The 17,738-nt window shown below is 53.3% G+C and overlaps 1 protein-coding gene and 2 long non-coding RNA genes across 6 annotated transcripts in view; 2 read left to right on the plus strand and 1 right to left on the minus strand.

The window, feature by feature from the left end:
* Positions 1 to 9,026, plus strand: part of LOC108176645 (uncharacterized) — a 10,847-nt gene extending 1,821 nt beyond the window's left edge. For 2 of the 4 annotated variants that reach the window (XR_016216759.1, XR_016216758.1), the window contains exons 2-4: positions 2,283 to 2,347; positions 8,831 to 8,846; positions 8,890 to 9,026. This is a non-coding gene — a long non-coding RNA (uncharacterized LOC108176645). Of the gene's footprint in view, positions 1 to 2,282; positions 2,348 to 2,657; positions 2,798 to 8,830; positions 8,847 to 8,889 lie in introns of those variants that run through there. The other 2 variants (XR_016216760.1, XR_001793330.4) reach the window with 1 other exon arrangement.
* Positions 2,215 to 13,540, minus strand: LOC149123474 (uncharacterized). Its single transcript, XR_016216761.1, has 2 exons — positions 13,481 to 13,540; positions 2,215 to 3,455 (listed from the first exon to the last, which is right to left on the minus strand). It is a non-coding gene; the product is annotated as an uncharacterized LOC149123474 (long non-coding RNA).
* A 239-nt stretch (positions 13,541 to 13,779) lies between these two features.
* IGFBP6 (insulin like growth factor binding protein 6) lies at positions 13,780 to 17,391 on the plus strand. Its single transcript, XM_002711012.6, has 4 exons — positions 13,780 to 14,192; positions 16,219 to 16,319; positions 16,539 to 16,658; positions 17,077 to 17,391. Exons 1-4 carry the CDS (start codon positions 13,865 to 13,867, stop codon positions 17,197 to 17,199), a joined length of 672 nt encoding a protein of 223 aa, XP_002711058.1. The 5' UTR covers positions 13,780 to 13,864; the 3' UTR covers positions 17,200 to 17,391.
* The last annotated feature ends 347 nt before the right edge of the window (positions 17,392 to 17,738 follow it).

Below are 17,738 nucleotides of genomic sequence, written 5' to 3' on the forward strand. Positions count from 1 at the left end.
ACCCACGCCCCGTCTCCTTTCTAGAAACTCAGCGGCTAGCTTGGGCCTGGGATGGAGTGGGCAGAGGAAGGGGTCTCCCGCAGGGTTTTCTCCTCGTCCAGTGCTAGGTACGGGGCTGGCCTTTGCTGAAAGCGCCTTCCCTGGCTTCCTCAGGGCCTGCGCGTTTGAGGTGCACCGGCTGATAAGTTATATATACACCCCTGAAAATATGACCTGACCACCACCTGTGATGTGGGGGCAGGTGGGGTCTGGATTCCGGTTCCAGGTCCTTGCCTGTTACCTAAAGAAGCATTCTAAGCACAGGCACATAGATGGCATATGGCAGCCATTGGAGGGTGAACCAACGGCAAAGGAAGACCTTTCTCTGTCTCTCTCACTGTCCACTCTGTCAAAAAAAAAAAAAAAAAGAAAGAAAGAAAGAAAGAAAAAGAAAAAAGAAAAAAAGAAAAAGGTGAGACAATGCACACATGCGTGTGGGCGTAATTGAGGAGTGGAGTGGGCCAGAGAGAAAAGGGGGTGGGGGAAGGGAAGCTGAGGGGGCAGCTCAGCACCTCCTTTAGTCTTTTTTTTTTTTTTTTAATTTATTTACTTGAAAGTCAGAGTTACGCAGAGAGAGAAGGAGAAGCAGAGAGAGAGAGAGGGAGAGAGGTCTTCCATCCGCTGGTTCACTCCCCAGTTGGCCTCAATGGCCAGAGCTGTGCTGATCCAAAACCAGGAGCCAGGAGCTTCTTCTGGGTCTCCCATGCAGGTGCAGAGGCCCAAGCACCTGGACCATCTTCCACTGCTTTCCTAGGCCATAGCAGAGAGCTGGATTGGAAGTGGAATAGCCGGGACTCGAACCGGTGGGATGCTGGCACTGCAGGTGGCGGCTTTACCTGCTATACCACAGTGCCTGCCCTTTAATATACCTGTTTACACGGAGACTTTCCCTCAAGTACCGGATGAAACTAAGCACCCTAGGAAAAGGGGATGTTCTCACAGACAAGTAGGATAGAATTACCCGGGGCAGGGCCTGTGGTCTGTGACGTCCAGCCCAGCTAGCTCCCTTATCCCACATCATCAAGATAGCGACCATATCATCAGTCACAAAGGTCTCCTTCTGTTCCTTTGTCATCAGTCCCTCCCTCCCTCTCTGCCACCCCAGGAAATCGCTAACCTGCTGCTTGACACTAGCTTAGTTTGTGTCTTCTGAAATTTCCTGTAAGAGAAGTTACACTGTAAATGCTCTTCTTTTGGAGAGAGCATGTCTGATTCCCTCATCTTGAGATTCTTCCATGCTGTTGCTTGTGTCAGTAGTTTATTCCTTGTTATTGCTGACTATTATTGTTTAGATAAATCACAGTTTGTTTATCCCGCCATCTGTCGCTGGACAGGTGGTTGTTTCCATGTGTGGATCTTTGTAAGGACATAGATTCCATTTTCTCCTGGCTATGCCCCTGGGAGTGAATGGCTGGATCATGGGGTAGACCCATGCTTAACTTGCTGAGAAACTGTTAGCTAGAGCACCGCCTGCTTTGTGCAGCTGAGCTTCTGCCCCTCCCTAACATTGTTTCTCTTTGAGAACAAGATGCCTTGGGATCAGAGGCTCCTCCTGGGGCTAAACCAGCCAGGGCCAGCCAGACCCAACATGGCTGCCTTCAGGGTAATTCATTCCCAGGCTGACACACCCACCAGGGCTGTGATGGGTGACAGCTGTCCTGCCAATAGCCAGAAGAGTCCATAAAATAGTTTAAGAAGCCATGCACTCCTATTCCATGACATCTCCACCTACCTTCCCCCAAAATGAATACTCCTCCCATTCTTTAGCATGTTACACTCCAATTCTTTCTCTCCTTGTATCTAAGACTCCTTAACTGTCAGCAGTCTGAGAAGTTAGGCTCCCATGTCTCCATTCTTTGACATCTGAATAAAGTTTCTAGGGCTGATGCTCAGGTTCTGTTTCATTATTTGCTTTTTTACTACACTGAGTGGACAAAGGGTCCTCCCTGGCTATTGCAGCCACTGGGGGAATGAACCAGCAGATGGACGATCTCTCTCTCTCTCACTCTCTCTCTCTCTCTCTCATTCTTTGCCTTTAGAATTAACAAATAAATCTTTAAAAGTAGAATAATATAATCCCTACCTCACCCCCAACACAAGGCAACCTTTCCTCTTAGTACATTAAAACAACTTCTCTCTGACTAGAAACTGTATATGACTTGAGCATTTAGCAAATAAATCTGCATTTAGCTTTATGCGAACCTTTGGGTGTTTTTCTACATCATGAATGTTTTGTGTTGCAGAGAACTTTGGAGACACTGGATCCCATCATCCAGCTACATGGCCTGTAGCAAGTCAATCCATCTGGGTAAGTCTCCCTGTGGAGGGGAGATGGTTATGGAGCATCATGAGAATTATGCAAAAAATAAATATGCATCCACTGAACTTGGCTGCATCTGAATGCCCCTGCCTGGGATTGGCGAGCCCTCGTCTGCCTGGTTCGCTCTCCCACACCATATCCCACCCACCCCGCTGCCTTTCTCTGGTCCTGCGCACTGAGACCTCCCAAGACAGAGGGCTCCAGCTGTGGATAGCACAGTTTTCATTCACCAAATAACCGAGTACTTTAGTGTGAGCTAGAAACTGAGCAAGGCACTTCGCTCATTCATTCATTTCAGGAAAACGACCATTGATTGAGTGACGGCTGCATACGTCACACGAAGAATTCCCAATACACATAGCCCTGGCAACCTGTGAAGTTGGCGTTGCTACCTGCATTTTGCAGAGGGGAACCAGTGGACGTGGTCCCTGTCCTGACAAGACATAGTATGCAAAAAGCTGCTCGAACTACAAGAGGAACTCTACAAGGTGTGAAGACGGTCGTGAGGAACAGCCACGTAACTTAGAGATCCGCTGTGTTCTCCAGAAGCCATCCCCCAAATCCCCTCCACTGAAAATGCCTGCTCCTCCACGAAGCCTTCTGTGAGTCTTCCAGGCAAAGTCTCTCCTCCGTGTTCATCTGGCCCTGACCCCTCTTCTCCTTTATAGTGCCGGTGCTGATTTACCTGTCTGTTTTCACCACAGACTGTGTGTTCCTGGGGATCCAGATGCGTAGATACTCAATTTCACCCAGAGCCTGATAATAAAAAATAGAGAATAAGGCGAGCCTGGGACACTTCCCAAAGAGGCGGCTGGTGAGCCATGCTCACCCACTGGCTTATAGATTTTCAGTGGAAACTTGGCAGAGCTGTGAGCTCACAGCTGCAGATCTCTAGAGTGTCCTTAAGTTGTAGGAAAGCCACCGGCAGCAGATCATTCGGACTGAGTAGAAAACAGGTCCTTTGAAGTGACCGCTCCACGGTTTCAGAATTTCTACAGACAGTCCAGGCAATGGCTGCAGCTACTGAAAGTGTGTGAGAACTGATCGTTTCGCTGATAGATGGCCATCAGCATTCTGAAATCAGTGACTTCGCTTCCTACAACAAAATTGCAGAAGGATCCCATCACGCTGATGGAATGAGTATTGCACTTTTGTTTTAACATTTTTTTTTTAAATAAAAAATCAGACAGAAAAAATAGAGAATAAGTGGTTAGAAAAGAAGAGGAAGCTGATGGGTTGGTTCTGAGTAAAAGTTCACAAGTGTGACCTCAAAGAACGTATTTGATCAAGCAGGAAGGGTGGCTCTCATAAAGTAATAATAAGTGTTGTAGAGGGGCCGGCGCTGTGGCGTAGCAGGTAAAGCCACCGCCTGCAGTGCCAACATCCCCTGTGGGCACTGGTTCAAGTCCCAGCTGCTCCACTTCCAATCCAGCTCTCTACTGTGGCCTGGGAAAGCAGGAAAAGAATGGTCTAAGTCCTTGGGCCCCTGCACCCACGTGGGAGACCTGAAAGAAGCTCCTGGCTTCAGATCGGTGCAGCTTCAGCCGTTGCAGTCAATTGGGGAGTGACCCAGCAGATGGAAGACCTCTTTCTCTCTGCCTCTCTCTCTCTCTCTCTGTAACTGTTTCAAATAAATAAATAAATCTTAAAAAAAAAAAAAAATAGGGGTTGTAGAAGTAGTGGCTTCCAAACCGAGGATTTGGACTTGACATTGGAGTCTGAAGATTTCTGAGCAGTGGATTTCTGTGCTGTGTTTTCATTTCAGAAAGAACAGCCTGGGTGGACAGTACCTGAACACCAGGCAGTGCGTGGGAAAAGATCCCCACGGTCCTGGTAGGCGACAATAACAGACATCGTCAGGATGGGCTTAGAAATTAAAAGAAAAAAAATACTAAGCCCACTTGGGGAGCCACTAGGAGGGGTTACCCAACAGGACTGAGTCACTTCATGAGCAAAGAGGAAAAAGTGGGGGGTAAGTGGGAGATTTGGGGAGTGATGAGAGCTCTGCCAAACCCAGGACGACTGAGGAATGGTTTGTGGGTCGAGAGCATGAGTTTGGATTTAGATGTGTTGAGCGTTGTTTTTGTTTCTTTGCTGGCTTTAATGAAAAACCTTGATTGATTGACTGATTGATTGATTTAGACTTTTTAAAAATTTATTTGAAAGGCAGAGCTACAGAGAGAGAGAGAGAGAGAGAGAGAGATCACTCTTCTATCCACTGGTTCACTCTCCAAATGGCCGCAATGGCAAAGGCTAGACCAGGCAGGAGCCAGGAGCTTCTTCCTGGTCTCCCACTTGGGTACCAGGGGCCCAAGCTCTCGGCCCATCCTCTACTGCTTTCCCAGGCCATAGCAGAGAGCTGGATCGGAAGTGGAGCAGCTGGGTCTCGAACCGGCGCCCATATGGGATGCCAGCACTGCAGGCGGCAGCTTTATCTGCTACACCACAGCGCCGGCCCCACCTTCCAAGTTGTTAACAAAACTAGATCTCATGGGGAGATCAGCTGTTAGCAACTTTTGAAATCCCGCACTGGGAGGATTTTTCACCATATTCTATTAGAGACTCTTGAGCCAGGCCTAGATTGAAAATACACTTTACCTGACCTTGAGTCTGAATCAAGAGGATTTCAGTGGTGAGACAGTGTCTTCCATATAACACTTCAAGAGGGCTAAGCCTTAGAGTAGCCACGGGTGCCATCCTCACTGCAGAGGGCAATGGCCATAACTTCAGCCGTGACACTGGGGTCTCTCGGCAAAGCTTAGCTGCAGTCCTTGTCAGGCTATGGTTAGCCTTTTTGAGACGACCCAAGGGTCTCCAAGAAGCACGGAAGTGACAAGTGATGGGGGTCTGTTGTCACCTCAGAGTGACTTTGGGAGGCCACGGTGAGGAATGATTTCCTGTAGCAGGGTTTTAGACACTTCTTGTGCCTTTTCTGTTCCAGTGGGGAAAGCCTCTAGCCATCCCATGGAAGTATCAGTAAAGACTAATAGATATCCGTGCCCATTGCCGTGAGCGTGTTAGTAAAGTCTTCCGTTTCCTCTCCTTTGGATGGGACTGAGTAAGGCGGGTGGTCTACTCTCTAGGATTATTTTGTAAACAAAGCACCCAGGACTGAGTTACTTCCCTTGTAACATTATGTAGTCCAGGGCACCGGATTCTGTCCCGGTTGCCCCTCTTCCAGGCCAGCTCTCTGCTGTGGCCAGGGAGTGCAGTGGAGGATGGCCCAAGTCCTTGGGCCCTGCACCCCATGGGAGACCAGGAGAAACACCTGGCTCCTGCCTTCAGATAGGCGTGATGCGCCGGCCTCAGTGCGCCGGCCGCGGCGGCCATTGGAGGGTGAACCAACAGCAAAGGAAGACCTTTCTCTCTGTCTCTCTCTCTCACTATCCACTCTGCCTGTCCAAAAAAAAAAAAAAAAAAAAAAAAAAAATTATGTAGTCCTTCCCCTCCAAACACCTGCGAAACTGCCTGCATTAGAGTTAATCTTCCAAGGTGGGTTATGTGTTTCCTTAATCATTTGTCGCTGGGAGGATGACCTTATGATCTTTCGGCATTGCACAGGGGGGAATCTCTAGTTGTCTTTATAGGCTGAGATCTTAGAGGCGTCCAAAACCTCTGAGCAGCAGCCTTCTCTGCTGTCCTGTTAGCATATCCCTTGGCTGTGTGGCTGTACGGGTATTTTGTCTCCTGCAGTGGGCAACAGTCACTTCCGGGGCTCCAGAATTCCATGGAGGAGAGCTGAAATCTCTTCCCCGTGGTTAATGGGGGAGTCCTTTGCAGTCAGTGGGCCTCCTTCTTTCCAAATTGGTGTGTGTGCCTGTAACACAAGGAAAGCATATGTGGGGTCTGTGTAAATAGGAATTTTAGCCTTTTCCTGATGTAAGCATCTGGTTAATGCCATAAGTTCAGCCTTTCGAGTGGAAGTGTTAGACGGCGATGCCTGAGCTGCCATCATCTGAGTAAGATCGAGTGGGGCACATCCTGCCTTCTAACTCCTTCCCTCATGAACCTACTGCAGTTGTAGTCAGTGAGCCATTCAACACCTGCGTTCTCCAGAGATTCAGCTCATAGATGAGGCCTGCTGGCACAGACTTGTCCTGTGGTCTCTATATAAAAGTGAGCTAATTTTTTTAAGATTTACTTAATTATTTGAAAGGCAGAGTTTCAGAGAGGAAGTGGTAGACAGCCACACCCACAGAGAGAGAGAGAGAGAGAGAGAGAGGGAGAGAGAGAGAGTGAGAGAGCGAGAGCATTTCCATCTGCCAGTTCACTCCCCAAATGGCTGCAATGGCCAGAGCTGGGCTGATCTGAAGTCAGGAGCCAGGAGCTTCAACTGAGTCTCCCATACGAGTGCAGGGGCCATCTGCCTTCCCAGGTGCATTAGCAGGGAGCTGGATCAGAAGTGGAGGAGCCAGGACTCGAACCAATGCCCAAGGCTAGCACAGGATGCCGGCCCTGCAGCTGGTGGTTTCACCCACTGCACCACAGTGCCAGCCCTGTGAGCTAAACTTTTAAGTAACTTCAAATGTCAGGAGAGCAGCTGGATTGAGGACTTCAAAAAGAAAGAGCCTGAAACTCAGTAAGTCATCTCCTATTAGTCACTGGTGTCCTTTAACCTCTAGAGCACCTGGCATCTGGTGTGGAGTTTGAACTTCGTGGGTTGGCCTAAAGTCAGCTTGCTTAAATCTAGTTGCTTAGAAAAATGGGCCACTTGCAGTGAGTTAAGCTGCTGCCTGTGACGCCAGCACCCCATATGGGCACCAACTCAGGTCTCAGCTGCTCTACTTCCTATCCAGCTCCCTGATAATGCACCTGGAAAATCAGAAGTTGGCCCAAGCTTTTGGGACCCTGCTACCTACATGGGAGACCAGATGGAGTTCTAGGCTCCTGGATTTGGCCTGGCCCAGCCCCAGCTGTTGCAGCCATTTGAGGAGTGAACTAGTGGATAGAAAATCCCTTACTGTCTCTGGCTCTGGCTCTATAACTCTGCCTTTCAAATAAAAAAAAAAAAATGTTAGAAAAGTAGGCCAGTAATCATAAAAGTGAACTCGGTTTCTTAGTGAGCAGACCCAGAGCTCCTCCCTGTTTCTCTGCTACAATCAGAGTAAATGGTCTGTCTAAATTAGGGATTCCTAGTATCAGAGCCTCTGTTAATATCTCTTTAATCCTTTGGAAAGCCTCCTGTTGTTCTCCTATCCAATTAAGCGGGTCTGTGCCAGGACCTTTTAAAGCCTCATATAACGGTTTGGCTATTAACCCACATCGTGGAATCCAAATCCTACAAAAATCTGCCACTCCCAGGCTTGTCCATAGCTGTTCCTTTGTCTGTGGTGGCCCCATACGTAATATGGTCTCTTTTCACTTAAGGAGCACACGTTCTTTGGATCACAACATGTCCCAGGAAGGTTACCTCGTGTTTAGAAATCTGAGCTCTGGTGGGGAAAACTTTGGCTCCTGTTTCTCTAAAAAGTTTAAGACCTAGATGGAATTTCCATCTGAGGCTTCCTTGGAGGGACTGAGAATGAGAATATCACCACACATTATATAATGGCCCCAGTCTTTAATTGCAGTGCTCTGAATTCCTTTGCAAGAGCACTGCCAAACATATGAGGACTCTCCATGCAAGCCTGAGGAAGGGCTGTCCAAGGATACTGATGGATTCCATTTGAGGATGCATCAGTCCATTCAAAGGCAAACTGGTACTGGGATTACGGGCTTAACAGATGCAGAGGGTGGCAGCCTTTAGGTCTAGGATGGTGTATCATGTAGTGCCCTCAGGTATATTGTTAATATGGTGTAAGGATTTGGCAGAGTAGGGTGAAGTAGAATAACTGCCTCATTAATAGCCCTGAGGTCCTGAAACGTTCTATATTTATTTTTTAAAAAGATTTACTTATTTTATGTGAAAGGCAGAGTTACAGAGAGGCAGAGGCAGAGAGAGAAAGAGAAATCTTCCATTCGCTGATTCACTCCCCAAATGGCCGCAACGGCCAGAGCTGAGCTGATCTGAAGCCAGGAGCCAGGAGCTTCTTCCAGGTCTCCCACGCAGGGGTAGGGGCCCAAGGAGTTGGACCATCTTCCACTGCTTTCCCAGGCCATAGCAGAGAGCTGGATCAAGGAACAGCCGGTACTTGAACCAGTAGTCATATGAGGTACCAGCACTGCAGGCGGTGGCTTTACCCACTGTGTCACAGCGCCTGCCTGACATTCTGGATTTCTCATTTGGCTTTAAAACAGTTAGACTGGGGGCATTTCAGGGAGACTGACATGGACCTGGGACTCCATGATAGAGAAATTTATCAATCAAGGGTCAGAGTCCCCACCTAGCTTCTGGCTTTCAGGAGGGTACTGATGTCAGTGAGGAAATGTTGTCTTGTCCCTTAAGAGGACTGTGATGGGGTCAGCATTTGTGGCCTGTACAGATAATCCCTGAGCCCAGACTTGAAGATCGACACGATTTTTTTATTTCAGCAGGAAGGCCATCCAGGCTGGGGCTTGTCGTGGTGCTAACATCACAACAAACAACGTAGGCTTGAGAGACATTAACCTGAGAGAAGCACCCAGGGATCACAGCAAACCCCTGCCAAGCAAAGGAGTTGGGCATTCAGGAAAAAAAGGGGTGGGAGACAAGAACAACTTCTATTGACAGACGGAAGGCAAAGGAAGTTTCTGAGAACAAGTCCTACCATCAACTCCCATGACAGCACAACCCTTTGAGGACAGATCTCCTCCACAGGAGTTCACTCCTGAGTAAGTGGCCCCCCTATTAATCACCTATAGTGTCCGTCATCACCCAGGGCTCCCGGCACGAGATGCTCATTTGGGTTGTGGGAGCTCCCTGGGTCCCCAAGTCCCAACAGTCTTCAAACAAAGCCACGAGAGAACTGGGAGTCTCCTCCCTTCAGAGCTGAGCACGGTCCCGTTTCCAATGACCGTCTCTGTTTCACTGCAGGCATGGACCAGCTGGGTCCTTTGGGTAGGATGCTGCTTGCACCAGCATCCCAGGTTCCCGCATCTGAAACATTTTCCCATGGGCCTTTACACCGGAGCAGGATACCATCGCTACCATCTGGCTTGTGGGAGCCCGGGGTCCGTTTCTGAAACTCCCTAATAACAAATTCAGTCTTGCGTTCTCATCCTTATCCTGTGCCACCTCCCCGATGTAACCGCCGTTTGTGGGTTTCACCTTGTATTTGCTCATCTGTGCCACCATGCAGGGCTGACCCCTCTGAGAATGCCAGTCGAGTGCAGCTGTGAGAACTGCTGAAGCCCCTACAGTGCTCAGGCTGCTGAACCACCAGAGAATCAGCACTGAATCAGTCCAGTTTTAGCCCAGATGTGCCATTCAACAAGTATATAACAATGTGGAGGCCGGCCCGGGTCAGGTCAAAGATCAGAATTAGGGCCTGAAACTTCCCAGAGAATTTGGCAGGATCCTCTGATAAACCTCCCTAGCTTTTGCTTACAATGACTTAATTAAGGTGTGGAGAAAGGGACATGTACTTTGGCTCAATATCTCGGTTACCATGCCTCTCAGAGAACAGAGCATGCTCACATTTGGCCACTAGGGGGCCCCCACTGTGACTCCAATTGGGCTGTCCTCCAGGGGGACCGGAGGTTTAAAGGGTGAGTGTCATGGGATAATTGGAGGGACAGAAGAATCACATTCTAAGAGTGCAGGGGAGGATCTGGTACCCCCTGGAGACACTCCCAGTATCGGGACATGCCGAGCTTGGGGTGGTACAGGACCACCCAGTAGTGGCTCATCCACTGTATCTATCTGCTGCTCCCTTGTCTTCAAGACAGCAGGGCCAAGACAGAGCCTGCAGCTCCTTTTGTGAGTGAAGTGTTGATACAGCACCTTAAAGGCTGTACGTAAGAAATCCCTGACCCTTTCTGCTGCCTCCTGCAGACACTGAGTTGTGAGAAAGTATTCAAGTTGAAAGGCCCATTGAACAACCAGGTTTCTGCATTCTCCAGTTTTTATTTTGGCCAGACAGTGTTGCAAAGGACAGCAAGATTCTTAGTTATAACCATCTAGTTTTAAGATTTTCCAAAGGGGCCAGCACTGTGGCATAGTGGGTAAAGCCACTGCCTGCAGTGCCAGCATCCCATATGGGCGACAGTTTGAGTCTCAGCTGCTGCACTTCTGATCCAGCTCTACTGGGAAAGCAGTGGAAGATGGTCCAAGTCCTTGGGCCTCTGCACATGCATGGGAGACCTGGAGAAGCTCCTGGCTCCTGGCTTCAGATCAGCTCAGCTCTGGCTGTTGCAGCCAATTGGGGAGTGAACTAACGGATGGAAGACCTCTCTCTCTTTCTGCCTCTCCTTCTCTCTGTGTGTAACTTTGACTTTCAAATAAATAAATAAATCTTTTAAAAACACAGTTTCCCAATTATTAAGAGTCCAGGGGGAGCCGGTGCTGTGGCGCAGCAGGTCAACGCCCTGGCCTGAAGCACTGGCATCCCATATGGGCGCCGGTTCTAGTCTCGGCTGCTCCTCTTCCAATCCAGCTCTCTGCTGTGGCCTGGGATAGCAGTGGAAGATGGCCCAAGTCCTTGGGCCCCTGCACCTGCATGGGAGACCTGGAAGAAGCTCCTGGCTCCTGGTTTCGGATCGGTGCAGCTCAGGCCGTTGTGGCCATCTGGGGGTGAACCAACGGATGGAAGACCTCTCTCTCTGTCTCTACCTCTCTCTGTAACTCTGTCTTTCAAATAAATAAAATAAATCTTTCAAAAAAAAATGCTGGCACCATGGCTCAATAGGCTAATCCTCCGCCTGCGGCACCGGCACCCGGGTTCTAGTCCTGTTCAGGGCGCTGGATTCTGTCCAGGTTGCTCCTCTTCCAGTCCACATCTCTGCTGTGGCCCGGGAAGGCAGTGGAAGATGGTCCAAGTACTTGGGCCCTGCATTCGCATGGGAGACCAGGAGAAGCACCTGGCTCCTGGCTTCAGATCAGCGCAGTGTGCCGCCCGCAGCGGCCATTGGGGGGTGAACCAACGGAAAAGGAAGACCTTTCTCTCTGTCTCTCTCACTGTCCACTTTGCCTGTCAAAAAAAAAAAAAAAAAAAAAAAAGAAGAAGAAGAAAGAAAAAAAGGGTCCAGGGAATGGGTGCAGAAAGTCTCTCTGTAGCCTGAGGAGACGAAGCACATTCAGGCACTCCTGCTGAACCCCAGCATTAGGTGAGATCTGGTGACCCGAGGTCTTCTTTCTGTACCCCCTGTAGGTCTCCACCTCAGCCCCCGGACCTGAGGTCTCCTCCCATGTCTGAGATACAACTGCCCCAGCACCCTGATTACTTTCGGGGGGGGGGTTCTGCCACCACGCCTAGGGCTCATCACCAAGCCTAAGGCTCCCTGTGAGCCCCAGGAGATATTTGGCTCATGATTGGAGTTTCTTAACCAGAGCAATATCAGATTTCAGTGTTGGAGCTAGGCAACCAGCATTCAAAGTTCATCCTGATCTCAAAGGGGACTCCTGCTGGGAGGGAGCCAGAGCAGGGTCATAGGAAATAGGAAGCCCCAGCAGGCTATCAGTAGCCACACCCACATGCCCGGAGCAGGGAGCCAGGCACACCTAACTTCCACGTGGCCATCATGGTGTCTCTCCTTCCTGGTCCCAGGTAAGAAACAGGTGTCTGATGGAAAGTGGGCCTTGACAGAGAAGGGGTAGACAGAGATACAGTGCAGGGCTGGCAGAACTTCCAGCTTACCTCTCCCTGTCTAATCGTCCCTCCTAGTTCTCCCACATCACTTGAAGCCTCCCTAATAGCCTCAAGGCTGGGGCCAGCATCGTGGTAGAGTGGGCACAGCCCCAGTTCTTGTGCTGGCCGCTCCCCTTCCCATGCAGCTCCCTGCTAACCGCCTGAGAGAAGCAGCGAAGATGGCCCACGTGCTTGGACCCCTGCCACCCGCGTGCGAGGGAGCTCCTGGCTCCTGGCCTCAGCCTGGCCCAGCCATGACCTTTGCGGGCATCTGCGTGAACCAACGAATGGAGGATCTCTCTCACTCTCTTTCTCTCTCTCTGTAACTGCGACTTTCAAATAAAGAAATCTGAGGGGGAAAAAAAGCCCCAGACCACCCTCATTCAGCAGCAGGGGCTAGTTCTTGAGGTGGACGCCTGCTGCCCCCTCATCTGTCCACAGAGTGCACCTTCTCCTTTCCCTTACCCTCAAACCTTGTCCTCATCATTTTGATTGGGCTCCGCTGACAGGGAACCAAGCTTTGAGGAACAGCACCAAGCTCCCCACCCTGGGGTCAGCTGCCACCTCCTTTTCCTGTCTGTCTGAACTGAGCCAGTATCTCTGGGTGACAGAGAAACACTGCTCGGGGGCCCAGAAGTTAAACTTAGTCACTACCCCAAGCCCTTGTTTTAGGAAAGAATGAGATGGCCGTTACATAACTGGCCATAGCTGGCGGGTGTGGGCGGGCGGGGTGGGGGGGGCGGTATGCAAAAGAAATGTCCGTTTGCCTCCCTGTAGCAATGCACGGAGCTGCTAGAGCTGGGGACCGGGGCGGCCCTGCCTTGGGCAGCAAGGGGTGACATCAGGCAGAAGTGCCCAGTTCCGTGCCTCTGCGGAGCCCCCTCTGGCCCCACACAGCACAGCAGGACAGACCCCAGAAATGGCTGCAGGGGCGGGGTGGGGGGGAGAAGTCTCTGGGAAAGAAGAGGAACAGAGGGGCAGGCAGACCCCAGGAACATCAGGAATGTCAGTTCCTCTAGCTTTTGCCCCCCACAACTCCCCCCTTCCCCTCTCCCAGGTATTGGCCAAGCCTCACCTTTGCACTGCAGCCCCCTCCCACGCTACCAGACCCCACTTTACCCAGCCCACTGCTCCGGGTTTCCACAGCCTGTGCCAGGTGGATTCCTCCCCCCACGCTATCCCTACCCTGCCTGGGTCACCTCTTCTCCCCCTACAACTCCGATCACCTTACCCCAGGGTGTCCCGGCTGCCTTCACCCCCCCCCCCACTTCCTCCGCAAGCCCCAGCCTGCTATCTGGCATCCACAGCGGGCTATCCCAAAACCCCACCGCCCACCGCATCCGTCTCTCCTTGCGCCCCGCATCTGCCGCACCCTCTCGTGCTCCCCTCGCCCCGCATCACGCCCGCATCTGCCTACCGGCTCGCTAATTCGACTTCAGGCTCTGCCCTCATCCCACACCCGGCCTCCCCTTCTCCCACCCTCTCCGCCCTCCAGCCCCTCCTGCCAGCTGTTCAGCTCCCAAATTCTGGGCGAGGTTCCCAGGAACAGAGCAAGAAAAATCAGAGCAATTCGGGAAGTAAACGGAAACTGGGGGGGGGGGGGCGGAGAGGAGGACCCAGGTCGGGGGGAGCCTCTCGGGTCCCTCCCAGTTTAGGGAATGCCTCTGCCTCCCCCCTCCTTCACCTGGCTCTTAAAGGGCCCGGCCCCCGGCCGGCGGCTACTTAAGGCGGAGGGGTGGCAGCGGCCAGCAGCCGCTTTGCGACCGCTCTGGGAGGAGTGGACGGGGCAAAAATCCTGACCATGACCGCCCCCGGGCTGCTGCCGCTGCTGCTGTTGCTAACTCTACAGCTCGCCGCCCGCCCAGGAGGGGCCTTGGCGAGGTGCCGGGGTTGCGGGCAGGGGGCGCAGGCGGCTTGTCCGGAGGGCTGCGTGGAGGAGGATGGGGCCCCGCCTGCGGAGCGCTGTACGGAAGCCCGAGGCTGTCTCAGGAAAGAGGGGCAGCACTGCGGGGTCTACACTCCTTACTGCGCCCCCGGACTGCAGTGCCTGCCGCCCAAGGACGACGAGGCGCCTCTGCGGGCGCTGCTGCTGGGCCGGGGCAGCTGCCGCGAAGCCCGCGCGCCCTCGGGTGAGTGCGCGCCCCGCCCCCGCCCCGCCCCCGCGGGGGTCCTGGGGAAGTGCGGTCCCAGCCGGGGGTCGCCTCCTCCACTCCGGTCCTACACATTTCGGGGAGAGGACGGGGCAAGCGTGGGGAGCCGCTGGAAGCCTGGGTGTGGCCAGGGAACCCGGGGAAGAGCTGGGAGATATCTGGGCTCGCAACGTTTGGAGTTTTTTGGGTTTTGTTTTTGCTCCTCCTATTTTTCCTTGGGGCATGTAGGGTTTCAGGGTCGTCCCCTGCACCCCTGCTGGCCTAGCTCCCCCATCCCAAGATGCCCAAGTAGGAGGGACGCGATCCGCAGACTCCTACATTCTGCACACGGTGACGGTGACTCCTCTTTTAATGCCACTGTTGGAAGCACAGGAACTTGAGGTCTAAAACGGAAGATGCCCGGTCCAGAGTTGCAATAAACCGGACTAGAGACAGGGAGGCAGCCCTGGAGGGCCTGGGAGATGGACAAAGAGATAGGGAAAGAGTGAGTCTGTCGGATCAGGGTTATGACTTAAAACTGCTCCCATCCGCCTGCCCACCTGCCCCCAAAAGAATAGAAGGTGGGCTCTTTGGGAGCTGGGACAGGAGTGAGTCAGCACCTCAAAGGTGGGGGCAGCAGGGAGGTGGGAATGGCAGGAAATGCAAACCACCTCCCACCCCCGCCCAGAAGCAGCAGAGTTCCTCGGGTTTCTTCCATGGCAAGGGATGGGAAATTCACTTGGGAGTTTCTTTCCCTCCCAAATGCTTGAGACCAGGCGTCTAGGGGCCTCCCGGAAGGCATGGTTGGGTCGGGCGGGAGAAGGCTGATCAGTGGAGGGCACGGGGTGGGGTGGGGGGGCATGGTCCTCAGAGGGAGGGGTACCCCGAGCAAGAAGTATCAGATGGGGGTCTCTGGGGAAACGGCTCCTGGGTTGCAAGCTGTGGGCAGATGGGAGTTTGCCTCTGGCTTGGAGAGGGAGCCAGAGTCCCTTCAGGAGATACGATCTTTCATTTTACGACTGGGGCAAGTTCTAAGCAGCGCCCACTCCCCTCCCTGCCTTTTCCTGGCTCCAACTTTTCCCTCACTCCTCCCCAGTGCTCAGCTCACCCCAGCACCCCTAGAAGCTTTCTCCAGGGGCCAGGAGCCAGGAGCCAGGAGCCGCCTCACCCCCTGCACCTTTGCAACCCATGCTCAGCTCATCCTGGCAAACAAATGCTCCTGGGACCCCTGGGGTGGAGCAGGGCTGAGCCACAGGGGCCCAGCAGGGAGAGGTCCCCAAAAGGAACCACGTCTCAGCACTGGGAGGGGTGGGTTGAGTCACGGAGTTCAGAGCCGGGCCACACATTCCACTTGGGTCCCTGATGACCCCTTCTATGCCATTTGCTTCTCTGCCCCATCTCCCTGACTTGGGGCACCCCCTTCTGGCTATGGGTGGAATAATCATCTTCTTGCCTCAGTGAAAGGTTTTTTTGTTTTTGTTTTTACATTTATTTATTTGAAAGGCAGAGGTACAGAGAGGCAGAAAGAGAGAGAGAGGTCTTCCATCTGCTGGTTCTCTCCCCAAATGGCCGCCAAAGGCTGTAGCTGTGCTGATCTGAAGCCAGGAGCCAGGAGCTTCTTCTGGGTCTCCCACAGGCGTGCAGGGGCCCAAGGACTTGGGCCATCTTCCACTGCTTTCCCAGGCCATAGCAGAGAGCTGGATGGGAAGTGGAGCAGCCAGGACTTGAACTGACCCCCATATGGGATGCTGGCAGTGCAAGTGGCAGCTTTACCTGCTAAGCCACAGCACCGGCCCCCGTTAGTGAAAGCCTTAGAATCACTCTGGGGGAATATTGGCAGAAATGGTAATGTGACTGTTTGCCAGGCAGAGAGACCAGATCCAGGCCAAGGGGAAGGGGGAGGCAGGTTCTAGCCCCCTCGCTTTTGCTCCTGCTGCTAAGCCTTCTCCTCCCATGTGAGCCGGTGGAGGTGGGCAAGCTCTTCTCTGACCTGGGCTCTCTTCTCTCCTTCCTCCCGTGGCTGTAGAGGAACATCCCAAAGAGAGTAAGCCCAAGCAGGATATGAACCGCAGAGACCAACAGCGCCATCCAGGGACCAATTCTGGAGGCGCCCAAGACACCGAGATGGTACGTTTGGGGCTGGGGATGGAGGGGGGGAGCAGCAAGACTGGGGGACCCCTGGAGACTTCCATGTGACAGCGTCCCCCTCCCTTCCCCCCTCCCGGCTCTGGGCTTAGAGAAGCGTCCAGCATCACTCCTGGGAGTCCAGCCGTGCTGTGAGGCTGGGCCAGGACTGCTCTGACCCACTGTCCACCTGCCTGCCCGCCTCCCCCCCCCCCCCCGCAGGGCCCCTGCCGCCGACACCTGGACACGGTGCTGCAGCAACTCCAGACAGAGATTTTCCGCGGGACTCAGCCCCTCTACGTGCCTAATTGTGACCACCGAGGCTTCTACCGCCGGCGGCAGGTGAGCCAACACAAGATTCCCACCAGGGAGGGAGGGCCGGGGACTGACAAAGTAGCCCCTGCCTCTGCCTTTACGGATCTCCCACCTTGGGGACCCGCACAAACATAAGCCAGGCATTACAGCAGAGGCTGTGAAGTCCCTAGGGCGTGGCCCAGCTCGGTGGCTCAGCTCTGCGGCTCTTAGGGGGACTTGGATGTGCTTTGAGCCTGCAAACTCACATTTGCCAGCACAGCCCCTGGTAACGCTGGTGCTGACAGTTTGGGAGTGGCGTTTTGAGCACTCCTGTGCACCTGCCTAGCAGAAGGGGCTCAACTCAGTGGGCCAGCAGGGGGCACCTCCCAGGTGTTCCCGAGTCAGGCCCAGCAGCCGCCCTGCTGGAAGCCTTGCTCCCTGACCTGTGTGCCTCTTCTCTCTCTAGTGCCGCTCCTCCCAGGGACAGCGCCGAGGTCCCTGCTGGTGTGTGGACCGGATGGGCCAGCCCCTGCCTGGAACTCCAGATGGCAATGGAAGCATCTCCTGCCCCTCTGGGAGCAGTGGCTGAGGCTGGGGTGGGGGAGCTGCAAGGCCTGTGGCAGGAGCACGGGGCTGTCAGTCTTGGGTTGTTTGTGGAGTGATGAGCCACTGGGGCTCAGCTTCAGGTCCTGCCATGTTGCCCCGCCCCTCCCCCAGCCCAACTTGGGGGCCCTCCCGGTATTGGCCTGGGGTATCAATAAAGCTGTGTGTGGGGTCTCTAGCCTGTGTCTCTGTGTGCACCTCTCACAGCTCTGGAGCCCCTGGGCCCTCTTCCGGGCCTTTCGTCTTGCCCTTCCCTCTGGACTTGGAAGGCTGGATGTAGCCATTGGCAGGTGCTTCCAGCTCTCAAGCCTCAGCCAGCTCTCCACTGGGAGTTGGGGGGAAGGGAGGCCTCCGCCAGAGGTGGTGACCTTGTTCCCAGCACTGAACTTTGGACACTAGAAGATGAGAAGGATTAATAGTTAACCCCCCGCAGGAACCCAGCAAAGGGGCGCTCTCAGCGCTCGTACTGTTATGTGGCCTCCACCTCATGGTGTGCGTACACCCACCTTGTGAGGTCGGAGGATT

This window comes from Oryctolagus cuniculus, chromosome 11 (genome assembly GCF_051225735.1).
Source record: "Oryctolagus cuniculus isolate XC-2025 breed Fujian yellow rabbit chromosome 11, ASM5122573v1, whole genome shotgun sequence".
Lineage (NCBI taxonomy): Eukaryota > Metazoa > Chordata > Mammalia > Lagomorpha > Leporidae > Oryctolagus > Oryctolagus cuniculus.

Excerpts from the sequence above, each read along its gene's own strand:
- IGFBP6 (XM_002711012.6), top strand. The coding sequence starts at position 13,865 with ATGACCGCCCCCGGGCTGCTGCCGCTGCTGCTGTTGCTAACTCTACAG. Across the intron at positions 16,320-16,538 it reads GCGCCCAAGACACCGAGATG|GGCCCCTGCCGCCGACACCT; the intron begins GTACGTTTGGGG and ends CCCCCCCCGCAG. Across the intron at positions 16,659-17,076 it reads GCTTCTACCGCCGGCGGCAG|TGCCGCTCCTCCCAGGGACA; the intron begins GTGAGCCAACAC and ends TTCTCTCTCTAG.